The following is a 13,294-nucleotide window of genomic DNA, read 5'->3' on the forward strand; positions in this document are numbered from 1 at the left end:
ATTCAGTTGACTCTTTTAAGCTAGCTAATACCCTGCAAACTATACTTAGCTTTAGATCTTATGAGCCCAATGACAACACTGCAAAACAACCGAATAATTTAAAATATGAAAAGAGATTTACCTAAATACTGAAGTTTTCAAATCGATATTTATCGATTTGTAATTAACTTTATAGCATGCTTAACACCAAGCTTGTTCTGCTCACACCAAGCTCAAGGAATGTGAGGTGTTACGTCAGAGGCTCTATGAGTCGCAACTATGATGTGTAATGACAAGTCGATATATATCGATTTGCTGGCAGTTCTTATACCTTATACCTTGTAACTGAAGTGCAGCAAGTCTCCTTCCACCTGTAACACGCACATGCAAATCGTTAACCCTCCACACACACCCAAGCGCTTCCAGGGTATCGTAAATGAATGTTTTGCGGTTTTTGTGCTCGCCTTTCCGCTTTTGGTTTTTCATTGCACAAGTTTGGTTTGGATTGGTTTGGCCTAATTGCAGTCGCAGCAGCAGCAGCAGCTGTTGCAGCACATTTGCATTTTTGGTCTGACATTTTTAAATGGATAATTAAGGGTGAATATCTACCTGAGGCGTGGCAGCTCGCAAAAGACCCAATCTGTTACCTCCTCCTGGCGCACCTCCCGATGGCTGGTTGCCAAATCGGCTTTGTTGCCGGCTATGACAATGGGTATATCCTGTAAATAGAGATAACGAGTTAGTCCTGCTGCAGACGCAGACAAAGCCGGCTCGGCTATAATTGACACGCACGCACAAAAGGCAAAGCCACAACAACTACGGCCACAGCAACAGCAACAACAACAACAACAATGGGAGCTCCGTAGCATAAAGCCCCAAAGACTGTGCCCAAGCTCTGTGTATAGTCGTCTTCTTCTTTTCTTTTTTTATTTTGTGGTCTTAATTGCTTTGGGGCATTGAAATTGGGCAACATGAGGGATTGTAGCTGTGCTTGGCTTTATTTTCTTTTTATGGGCGCGCTAATTGCATGCAAAATGCAAAAAGCAAAAGCTGCGTGGGCGAACTCCGGGATCCGCTCCGCTCACCTGAAAGTCGGCGCGCTGTTCGCGGATCTCCTCGAAGCACTGCTTCACACACTGGAAGCTGGGGGCCGAGGTTGTCGCATAGACCAGCATAAAGGCGTGCGCTGTGGCAATTGAGAGGCGTCGCATGGCGGGGAATTGCATGTCACCGGATGTGTCCAAAATGTCCACCTGCAAACGACAACAACAACAACAAGAACAGTAATAATAATAATAGGCGAGCAACAACAGCAGCGAGTAGAAGCCTAAAAATTAATTAAATGCGCGTGTCAAAGTAGAACACATTTTGTACTACATGGCGTATGTGTAATATTTAAAGCACGTCACGCATACGCCACATTGTGCGGTTACCTTTTTGTGTAGGTTAATACGATTTGCATGATTTCATTAAACAAGTTCGTTTTAAGCATATTTCAGACACTCCACAATTTAATTTCCAACTACAAAATTGCAAGTGGAAAAGATTTTCAAATTAATATGAAAATATATTGGTTAGAAGGCCAGGCAGCAGGGACTTAGAATAGTGCTGGTGCTGCATGCAAATTGGGATTGGAGGAACAGAAACAGAAACTGTGAATGATATTGTATTACATGGCGTATGCGTGTTATGTGATACATCACGCATACGCCACGTTCTGTGGTTATTATAATTTATTTTATAATCAAAAATTTGCAATATATTATTAAAAATTAATATTGCAGACACTCCACAATTCAATTTTAACTTCAAATTGGGAGTGGAGAAAAATATGCATATATATTGTATGCATAATTAAATATGTTATATATGTATATATATATATATATATATATATATATATATATATATATGTATATATAGGCAGCTCGAATTAAACTCTTTTGTGTTGTTTTCGCATTTGAATTTAGCTTTTAGCAAAGGAAACTCTTAATCATATTGTATTACACGGCGTATGCGTGTTATTTGATATATCACGCATACGCCGCGTTGCGCTGCTATTATAAACTGTTTCATTAGCAACCGTTTTGAATTTTGAATTTTCCAGCTCACTTGCCCAGTTGCCCTAAAAAGAATATTTCATAAACTCCACAATTTAATTCAAACAGCAAAATTCGCAAATTGCAAACATCTTCCACATGAATATGAATACAAATCTCTGTATATTATGGCTGCTATTGATGGCTGTGCAATTAAATGTATGTTTCTACAAAATGAAATTGATATCAAAATTGCTTATGAAACAGAATTCGAGCTTAAATTGAACTCTCGGCAAGTGCAGACTTTGATTGCTAAATAATAATCAATTGCAATTTGAATTTCAATTTCAAATGAAAAATGAATTTTTATTCAACATTTTATTTTTATGCACAATATTTTGTATTTTTATTATTGTTCACAATTTCTGTTGAATCGGCAGTTCAGTTGTATTTTAAAGTAATTCTTTGTGGCTAAGTTGAAGCTGTCGCTGGCATCAGCTTTAACAGGAGTTTTATGGCGAGCACGTCAAGCACGTCTACAAATATTTCGTATATTTGTTTGCCCCTCGTCTTTTTACACAATAGCAGGAAGTCGTTTTTTATGTTTGTCACGAAATGGGACACGTATAAAAGTATATCTATTTATATGAATATATATTCATAAGCGCATATATATGCCAAATAAGTGGCAAAAGTTGCATCGATATGGATTTGCCACTGTTTCTCTGTTTCTATTAGAAACTTCTGTTCATGTATTATATTAAAAAGGAACTCTTACATTTATCATCCAGATTAAAGCTGCTTGGAAGCCAGGTGAGACCTTATGTTTTATTAGTTTTACATTTTTATACGACTCACAGTCGATCCATCATTCTCCCTCTATAGCTACACATCAGTGTCGAGCATAGTTTCATTTGTTGTTTTATAGCTGCCATTGATAGCATTTTTCATATTCAAAGTTCAATTTGCGAGCTCAACACAAAGCGACTACAGTTGAGCGCTATTTTTTTACAGCTCGCAACAAAGAAAAACTTTACTTAGCAAATCTGCCAACTGTCATTTAATTTGGTATTTGAAATTCGGAGTTTTAACTTTTGAATTTCGTGAAAAACACATTTTGCGTGGAGGTCGGGCAGAGTCCGCGTCCAGTTCAATGCGCAGTTGATGCCAACTAATCCCAGCTGTTAGATGCATATCAACACAGAGACAAAGGCACAGCAGCAAATGAGGGAGAGAGAGTGTGTGTGTGTGTGGCAGAGGCAGTGGCAGTGGCAGTGGCAGTGGCAGACACGCGAGTTGGCGGCTTCCAACTCGGTCTATTGTCTGAAATGCTGGCCATTGTTCGGCAATTTGTAATGCATTGTTGCAGCGATCGCTGAAGTCAAAAGGCAACTTTATTATAAAAATGCGCGAGCCAGCAACAATAGTAGCGAATATACTCTACATACGTAGTTGCTAGGGTGCTCTAAGGGAACTCGACTTTAAAGGGAAGGCAAAAGTTGAAAGTTGAAATAATGATAAGTAACAGTTAGCAGTAGGCGTGGCATACACCCTTTCTTGATCAGAAAGAGTAGATCCTAGTCAAAGTATTTCCAAGTCGGTCACGCCCTACAACATGTTTCTGAAGGTCAGGTAGTTTAGCCAGCTTAGCTCAAAGAATCTGTCTTTATAAATATTATATTGCATTAGCAAAAACTTATCGGACTGCCCTCGTTTATATATTGTTGGCCAAGGCTTTGCTGCATTGTTTGTATTCCAGCTGTGTTGGCACCAAATTGCTATTAAGGCCGCGTTATTTTATGGCCACAAATGTTAAACGCTCAAAGTTGTTGCGCCGTGTAATGTGCCGCAGCGGGTCTTAGCAACAACAGCAGCAGCAACAACAGAAACAACATTGAGAGTCAACAACAACAATCTGTTAAACGTGACCCCAATGTCCCAGCTGCGCGTGTGTGTTCATGTGTGTGTTCATGTTTAGCAGCCGCAAACTACTTTTCACACGGAATTCTAATTCAAGTTGATTGCATTGAGATTGAAAATAAGCGCAGAACACGCGGCGTATGCGTAATTTAATGTGGAATGCAGTTCAAATGAGCGAGAAAGAGAGAGAGAGAGAGGCATCTACTAAAGCACAGTTTGACTAATGGAAATGTATAAATATCTAACAGTTGCTTCGATAGACAATTGAAATAGGAATATTTAGTTTATCGATTTTTGAATGATCGATGAAATTATCAAAGTCCATCAAGCTGAGTGATTAGTAAAACAATCCAGCAATATCCCTAAACTGTTTTCCAGATATGCAATATTACAGAATTGCGACGAGCTGGACATATTGTGCTGGATTTCCTAGATGCAAGTATACGATATGTTAACGATGTTTATCGATATGAATTTTATAGTTCCAAGTCACATACCTCTGAGCTGATTAGCCAGTGAATCAAGCAGCAGCCTTTTTTGAAATGATCGATAGTAAATTTATCGATACACATTTATCGATGCCTTCAACAGTTTTTTGAATATATTTTGCACATAAAAAGAGCTTGAATAGAGCCAAGTTCCTAAGTCAGTTAAACAGTAAATTGAATTATTCACTTTAATTAAATATATTATTTGAGCTCAGTGTTTCCAAAGGTTGAACTTGTTAATTTACAAGCCAAGCATAGCTACTAGCTACAAGCATCAAGCTGCTCTGCATATTTGATCAGCTACATGGTATCAAAAGTCAAAGAGGAGCGCTTAAGGCGGCTGTGCTCTCTTCGGCTGCCCTTCGGCTATTAAAGTTCAATTAAATTTGGTTTCAACTCTTGACTCTAGTTTCAAGCCTAATCTATAAATCAGCACTGCGAAAAGTTGATCAACTGCAGTGTATCTCCAGGCCAAGCATGCTCAACTTAAGCAATTATTTATGCATATTAAAATCTGCTCTGATTGCTTAAAGCTGAACTTCGACTTCGACTTCAAGTTTTTGGCAACGAAAAAAAATGATTTGTTGCCCTTTTCGGTCAAAATTACAGCCACGCCCACTGCCCATTACGCACAGCTTACAGCTCCTGGCCCACAGCCCACAGCCCACAGCCCACAGCCCGCAGCCCACATAGTCCTCTGACATTTTAGTTCAGTTACGAAGCGTTAAAACGAATTTAATTAAAACCAAAATTCCGATGATGATGATGATGACATTGTCGATGCTGGATGATGGCTACGTCGCCACCACCAAGAGTGTCAATGTCGACCTCCACGCAGTTTAGTCAACATCAATTTGGCGACCGTCACAGCCATGGCAACCAGAGGGCAAAAGGAGACAAGCCAAAGGGAAAGAGTGAGAGGGCGGGGGAGGGACAGAAGCATGATGCTGCATACCTATTAATCAACTTTTTGTTACAACTTTTGCGGCGAGCTCTTGGTCGTGTGTTAAGGCCAACTTTCGAAGCAGCAAATAATCAGCTCTGAATGATGTGCCAGCGCAAGAGAGACAAGCAGAAGGCTGGGTTCATGGCACACACCCACACCCACAATATCCATAACATGTTGTGCGTCGGAAATTTTGCAGTTTTTGAGGCGTGGCGTGTAAATTTGATTAATGAGAGGCAGCTTCCCTTCAGCTTGTCGGCTTGTCTAAGCCTCGCAGCTAAGCTTATGTTATACAGAAGGATATATATAATGCATACGCGCGTGTGTGTGAGGGTGTGTGTGTGTGTGTGTGTGTTTAGCTGTCGGCTAAACTATACACAGGCTCTCATAGATTAACCCAATTGCCCATCATTTACTCACTTTAAGCGCGCGCTCAATTTGCCTGCGAGCATCAAACATAAAAATTTGAATTTTAATGCAAAGCTCAGCCAGTGCTACTTGAGGAACCATGCTGTATATAGATCACATATATCTATTACTTAACTCCCACCCTCTTGCTCTATCCCTCTGCATAAAATGCAATTTCCAATTTCATGTGAAAAGGGTTAAGCTGCCACGTAAATATGTTAACTCTCATAACTTTGTCATAGCTGAAGCAGTTTTTAAACGAAATTTTCATAATTGGCTCTTCGAAGTGTGCTTAACAGGGTACATTGACTTTGAGAGAGCGTACGTAACAGGCACGTCACAGGCTTGGAGCATCTCTATTTGTTTATTTGCAGCCAGCTAAGCATTTTTCATCTATTTATTCAGGCGCTTTCGTTGTATTGGTTCAAGTTCGATATTGAGACTTGGTTTTCTAAGAATAATTGAAGAACTTAGGAATTTAATACATCAAAATTTGTATGTTGACCCTCGTTTAGTACATAGACATTTTATTAGCTTCCTCTTTCTTTAAAGTGCTCATAAGAAAAAAAGTACAAGAAGTAGCTCTAAGCTTGAGGCATACACTTTGATACGCTCTCGTTTAATATATATAGAAGAAGAATAGTTATCTTCTCGAATCCTGCACTAGCAGAGCTTCAATACTAATAGAGCTAGTGACCTGTTAAGCCATAAACAATTCATCCCGTTCGTGCCTATCTCATTTCCACTCAAATTCCATGCTCATCCACTAGTTGCTAGTTGTGCACTCCCCACTAACAACAGTTAGTTAAGCCTTCATTACAATGCAGCATTTGAATCAAGCCTCTCACACTAATAACTTGGCCCCCTATCTACTTATCAGGCATTACATTTGCTGCAAGTCAAATGCCATTTGCAACTCAGTTGCATCCATTATGATTTTGATTTAATTAGTGGCTCAGTGCAAATTGCCGCAACCCACACACACACACGAATTGTTGCAGCTGCTGCAACTGCAGCAACCATTGGAGCTCAGCGAACAATAAAATTGCAGTTTAAATGCCCTGGCAGGCACCTAAGCCAAACACCCATAAAAATTGTAATACAAATAAAAACAAAATGAAAAGAGGAACAAGTAAGCGTGCTCTAGGAGGATGTCGCCGACTAGGACATACCCTGACTCACGAGCCAAGCTGCTGCCTAATGGAAAATTGTCTATTAGTTGAGCTCTTCTACTCTTATGCACTTGTATTCTTATATTCCTTTACTCTTATACGCTTATACACTGAAGAGTCTTCTACTCTTCTACTCCTCACCTCTTCAACTCTTCAACTCTTCTACTTTTCAACTCTTCTGATCTTTTACTCTTCTACTCTTAAACTCTTCTATTCTTAAGCTCTTCTACTCTTCTACTCTTCTACTCTTCTACTCTTCTACTCTTCTACTCTTCAACTCTTCTACTCTTCTACTCTTCTACTCTTCTACTCTGCTAATCTTCCACTCTTTTACTCTTCTACTCTTCTACTCTTCTACTCTTCTATTCTTCTACTCTTCTACTCTTCTACTCTTCTACTCTTCTACTCTTCTACTCTTCTACTCTTCTATTCTTCTACTCTTCTATTCTTCTACTCTTCTAATCTTCCACTCTTTTACTCTTCTGCTCTTCTACTCTTCTACTCCTCATCTCTTCTCCTCTTCTAATCTTCTATACATATACTCTTCTACTCTTCTGCTCCTTCTTCAACTCTTTCTACATGTCGCATTCCTATCAATTTGCACATCATACCCCATTAACCCATTTGAAATGGGTTCGGAGCATAAAAAGCAACTGCTTGCGAAGCCATGTTGGCTGTGCCTGGGCTGCTGGCACCTTTAGGGGCAAGTTGGTATGTTGTTAACAGGTAACAGGTAAGCTGCTTCAATTGTTATCACACAAGCAGCACTTAAGGAAGGTGTCCCCGTTGCACTCACCTTTAGGGTAACGCCGCCGAGGTCGTATTCGCGATTGTAGAGATCCTCGACGGTGGCGCGATATTTGTCCGTGTAGTTCTTGAATAGGAAGCGCTTAACAATGGAGCTCTTGCCAACGCCCGCGCCGCCCAGCAGGACGAGTCTAATGCGCTCCAGATCCGCCATTTTGTTGTAGCTATTACTGTATCTATTTCCTACTTCCTACTTCCGGCTGCCGGTATTAAACGCACTTGCTGTTGAAACAAATTGTCGCTGAAGAGGACTTTCAAATTGCGTTTGCCTTCGAATTGGATTTGTCCGTTGAGATTTTAGTCGAGCGACTGCATTATGTGTACTTCAACTTGATTTTCGGCATTCTCAGCGCCAAATGCGTGTTGAGCGCTGAGTGCTGAGTGCTGCTGGGGTGGGGCGGGGGAGCCGAGTGGTGGTAAACTTCCGCTTCAAGTTGGCTGCAGCAACTTTTGACTTCCGCCTGCTGTGGAGTAGGCAAACAAAAGCACAAGACGCAAAACTTTAAAATCAAAAATCTCATTTAGCCGTGTTTAGCTTGGGCGCCAGATAGATATTTTAATGTTTACCTTTGACTGTTGGTTTTGTGGGGGCTTCTGTTTATTATTCTATGATAATTGCACAGTCGGAAAAGCTGCATTAAGCAACAATAAAAACAATTCAAGGGCAGCTGCCAAACCGATTGTAGCAGGCGGCATAAACATAGCTGTAAATACACATAGATATTTGCAAAACAAATTGCCTTAACCTACAAACAGTCTATAATCAAAATAACTCTCTGTGTGTATGTGTGTGTGTGTGTTTGAGTGTGTGTGTGTATCACTGTAATCATAATCTGGGCACGTGTTGTGCTTGAATATGCTAGCAAACAAACGAGAGCCGTGGCATGCACCTGCACTCGCATATCTGTTCAAGCTATCAAAACAAAAGAGTCGACGCTGCAAATACCCTGTAAGACTTGTCTGAGTAGCTAGTCATGAATGGCCTTCAACAGGGTATTAAGTAGTCGACAACCACTACAAAGCGCAAGGCAAAGCGAAACAGTAAAAGTTGTTAGTCAGCTTGCAATGAAGCATGTCTTTATGTGGATGCCAGCCCATTACTGGGTATCAGAATCCAGCACACGCCCACACACACACAGATGCTCACACACAACTGCGGATAAGTGTGTGCGCCATTGGAGCGCACAAATTTGCGAGCAATGAAAGTTGCAAAAATGTTGAGCAAAATTGCAAATAAACCTTTAGAAAGCAAATGCAGCTAAGAAGCCCTTAGCAGCTTGCCTCCATCTCTCTCGCCCTCTCCCTCTCTCTCTCTTTCTCTTTATACATTTGTCTGTCTAACTGTATTCCACTGCAATTCACATGCTAAGTGCAGCAGCCAATTCAATTTGCCTTTAAAGCAACTGCCTTAAAGTCAGTTTTTACCTGAGCGAGTAGCGAAGGAGCCTTAGCTACCTGCTCACAGGTGGAGCTGCACCACCTGCTGCCTGTCTAATTGCAATTGCAGCGTGATCTAATTACGTTAGCCGGCAAATGCAATTTGTTGCAATCAGCTGAACAGCAACAGGAACAGGTCCAGAAACAGGAGCAGCATTGAGCGTATTCGGAGCATCCAACAAATATTTTGATGGACGATGTGTTAATTGCTTTTTGAAAGCAATTCATAATAAAAGGGTATGCTAATTTTTTAGATTATAAAATTGTGTCGAGTCCCTGAACAAGTCAATAAGCACACGTGAGGCCAGCCAGCATCGGATCGGCTGTATTCAACTGCCCGAATACTCGTTTCATATTCTAAAAAATTTGTATTCTTAAAGATGTAAATCTTAGATGAGTACATAATAGAAACTTAAAGTGCTTAGATCGGCTATATCCAAGTGCTTACAGTTCGAGAAGGTCTCTCTGCAGATCGAGAGAGTCTCACATAAGGTAGAGCTCAGACTTCAAGTTCTCTCATCGGGACTGTGCAATACTCGATCTCGATTATAGAGATTTATTTGCAGTTCGAGATCGAAAGAGTCTCTGTTAAGATATTGAAAAGCTTTTAGCTGCGAGAAAATCCTAATATACCCTCTTTTACTTGTTAGTAGAGAAGACGAGGCTATAAAAATGTTTTATACATGTAAAAGTGTATCTAAGTCTCTCGCTATCTGTCTTTCGTTTTCTCACTCTCTCTTTCAAGCACATAGCAATATAAAAAAAGCCAATGCACCCAATTTGAACTTGTTGAACGAGCATAAAAAAGACACAATTGCCACTTGGCTAACACCAAAGCAAGTTGTCAGCCGAAGCTCAGGGTCAAGGGACAGCAATTGGGTAAGAGAGAAAATAGTCCAACAGCTGCAGCTGCAGCTTTAACTGTAATAGAATGTACATATGCAGATAAACATACATAGACAGATGTATCTCTCTCTCTCCCTCTCACTCTCTCTCTCCAGCTGCTTTCGTATGTGCTGTGGCTTTGTTTCCTTGCTTGGCAATTTGCTGAAGTTGTCCTCGGAAGGCAATTGAGCAGCAGTTACCTGGTAAATTACATGAGTTTCACAATGCGCAAATGCAAATTGGATGCTTGCATTGCATGGCATTTATGATATAGCAAACATAACACGGAGAGTGAGAGAGCGAGAAGCCAGAGCGTGGGCGAGGGCGGCTGTTTGTGTGTGCATTTAATTAAGTATGAGAGGGGGATATATATTGTGTTCGAAATTAAGTTGAAGCTGCTGTGACTGTGATGTAGTAACAGCCACAAATATGCATAGTGCCACGGCTCAAGTAACTGTGATCAACCCACGATTATTAATTAATGTGAAAGAGAAGTCATTGCTTAGCAGTCACTGTTTGCACTGAGTAACAGTAACAGTGAAAGAGAAGCTACAGCTGAGCAGTCACTGCTTACACTGAGTAACAGTTACAATGAAAAAGGTCACTGCTTAGCAGTCACTGTTTACACTGAGTAACAGTTACAGTGATAGAAAAGTCACAGCGTATCAGTCACTGTTTACACTAAGTAGCAGTTACAGTGAAAGAGAAGTCACCGTTTAGACTAAGTAACAGTTACAGTGAAAGAGAAGTCACTGCTTAGCAGTCACTGTTTACTCTGAGTAGCAGTTACAGTGAAAGAGAAGTCATTGCTTAGCAGTCACTGCTTACACTGAGTAACAGTTACGAAGAAAAAGGTCACTGCTTAGCAGTCACTGTTTACACTGAGTAACAGTTACAGTGAAAGAAAAGTCACTGCTTAGCAGTCACTGTTTACTCTGAGTAGCAGTTACAGTGAAAGAGAAGTCACTGCTTAGCAGTCACTGTTTTAACAGTGAAAGAGAAGTCACTGCTTAGCAGTCACTGTTCACTCTGAGTAGCAGTTACAGTGAAAGAGAAGTCACTGTTTAGACTAAGTAACAGTTACAGTGAAAGACCAATCACACACCAGCTCAGCTCTAGTTGAAACTTTGCAACTATCTGGCTGACAGACCCAACATGAAGGGTAAAGAAGAGTCAAGTACAGTCATGCTAATTTATTTTAGTTTCGCTTTTGTTTTTCTTATTTCGCTGGAAAAACTTGTTATGGAAATTCAGCGCTCTCTCTGCATTACAGGCTGCAAATATGCCCTGCAGCATGCTTGTACCTGAAGTGCTTTAATTAGTTAACTCAAATGGCTTAATATGTAATCTGATTGCCAGAGGTTAAACTTGCATCAAATTCCTAGCCAAAAACCAATTTTGCGTATACTTAATTTTTGAGTACTTAAACATATGTGCGGAAGTGCAGTCACAAAAGCAAACTGCATACCGAATTGTCTTGTAACCCACTGTGCGTATACTTAATTTTGTAGTAGTTGAATGATATATATAGGCAGCTTTAGGTATAATTTGCTCTCACTTTGGCTAATTGTTGGCTTTCTACACTTAAGTAAACTCTATTTAATACATAGATAAACCATAATCAAAACTCCAATGTCCATGGCAAGCTCTCATCCAGAGGAGGTAATTCAGCTATAACATTCGGGTATCGAGTATGGTCAAGGCATGCGAACCTTTTGCCTATTCGTGTGTAGACAATGCCCTTATTTAATGTGTCACTTATCAATTGCCCATGCCTGGAACTAATGTATATAATCTGTATATTTAAAATGCTTTCAGAAATGCTGCCAAAAGTTCAAATGTTTGCTTTTCTGCTGCCCGCTCTGCTGCCCCATTTGATGCTGAGTGGAAAGGAGACGGAGTCGAAGAAGTGTGTGCGATGCGAGCTACAGATTCCAGCAGTCTTTGATGTCCAATTGTTAGCATTGCTCTAATATATATATATATATATAAAACTTAATAATAAATTCCCTTCTCATTTGGCTTTCTGTCTGCTGAAGCATGAAGTGACGCGCAATGGAAACAATAGCAACTCTGGACTATTTCAAATCAATTGCAAGAATTGCTAGGCGTGAAAGTAAGATATTGAAAATATACTGTTTAGATAATGAAAACATACTGTTTATATTATTTCTAAATATATTTCTTCTATACTTTATCAGATCTGCCTGCTGTTGATATTTCGGCTGTTATACAAGGCGATGAGTCCAAGTGATGAAAGGACTGAATTTACGTGGCTTGAATGTGTTTCTTATGCTCTGGTAGACCACTTGCAGTTAAAGGCGTCAACAGCATAGATAAAGAAGCCCGAATGAGCTAAGAAGGAAATAGCAGCTCTAACGAATGAGACCTTTCGGTTGTCATTCATTCAATTTCAGCTCTAAAACTTTCACAAAGACTTAACTTCCTTTGCAAGTAAAAATAACGAGTTAAGCTTTTACTTCAGATTTCAACACTTCAGCTATAGCAAGTATACATATTAAGTTATCAGTTAAGTCGCTCACTTGACTGGCTCTCAGCTCTACTCATTCCAGATTGCATAACAAAGCGCTGTATTGGAACTCAGAGCAAAGAGAGAGGCAGTCGATGCGTCTCTGGTATCAACCCTTTCTAATAATAACATTTATACTAATAGTTATAATTTAAGCTATGATTTCAATTTGTCTACATTTTTTCTTATGGCTTCAAAGAGAAAATTCTGAAGCAGAATTAATTCGATTCGCCGCAGCTTCACAGGCAGCGGCAAAGGGCAATGGGCAGAGGGCAGAGGGCAAAGGGCAAAGCAAGCTAAAAGTTGAGCGCAACCTTTGCCATGTTTTTCTATATAAAATTTTAATTAAATCTACTAGGCCTACACACACACACACACACACACACATAGCGAACAAGACACCAGCTGTGCAATAACAACAAGTGGAACAATTGTGAATTGCTGAAGTGAACTTTGCTTTGTGTTGTCATCGCCTTTTGGCTCGCTTTACATTTTAAAGCAACTCAAAGACTGCAAAACTTGAATTAATTTCTTGTTTTTCTCTCCGCTGCTGCTTCTGCCGCAAATAAAAAGAAGAAGAAGAACAAGTACAAAATATGGCTGTTGTTGACATTTCTTTCTTACTTTCCAGGCCAGGCACAAAAACAACTTTTGTTGTTTATTTTTTTTGGGCCTCGTTGAAA

At 40.0% G+C, this 13,294-nt stretch overlaps 1 protein-coding gene across 1 annotated transcript in view; it reads right to left on the reverse strand.

Moving 5' to 3' along the window:
- LOC111599943 (GTP-binding protein Di-Ras2) overlaps window positions 1–13,294 on the reverse strand; it is a 49,789-nt gene that overhangs the window by 17,037 nt on the left and 19,458 nt on the right. Inside the window, exons 2-4 of the mRNA XM_023315794.2 lie at window positions 7,749–8,223; window positions 1,065–1,232; window positions 589–698 (exon numbers count right to left, since the gene is read on the reverse strand). Of these exons, the coding sequence (XP_023171562.1) occupies window positions 589–698; window positions 1,065–1,232; window positions 7,749–7,913 (443 nt within the window). The 5' untranslated portion in view covers window positions 7,914–8,223. The remainder of the gene's footprint in view (window positions 1–588; window positions 699–1,064; window positions 1,233–7,748; window positions 8,224–13,294) is intronic.

Source organism: Drosophila hydei, unplaced genomic scaffold (genome assembly GCF_003285905.1).
Source record: "Drosophila hydei strain 15085-1641.00,03,60 unplaced genomic scaffold, DhydRS2 tig00000315-arrow-arrow-pilon, whole genome shotgun sequence".
Taxonomy (NCBI): Eukaryota; Metazoa; Arthropoda; class Insecta; order Diptera; family Drosophilidae; genus Drosophila; species Drosophila hydei.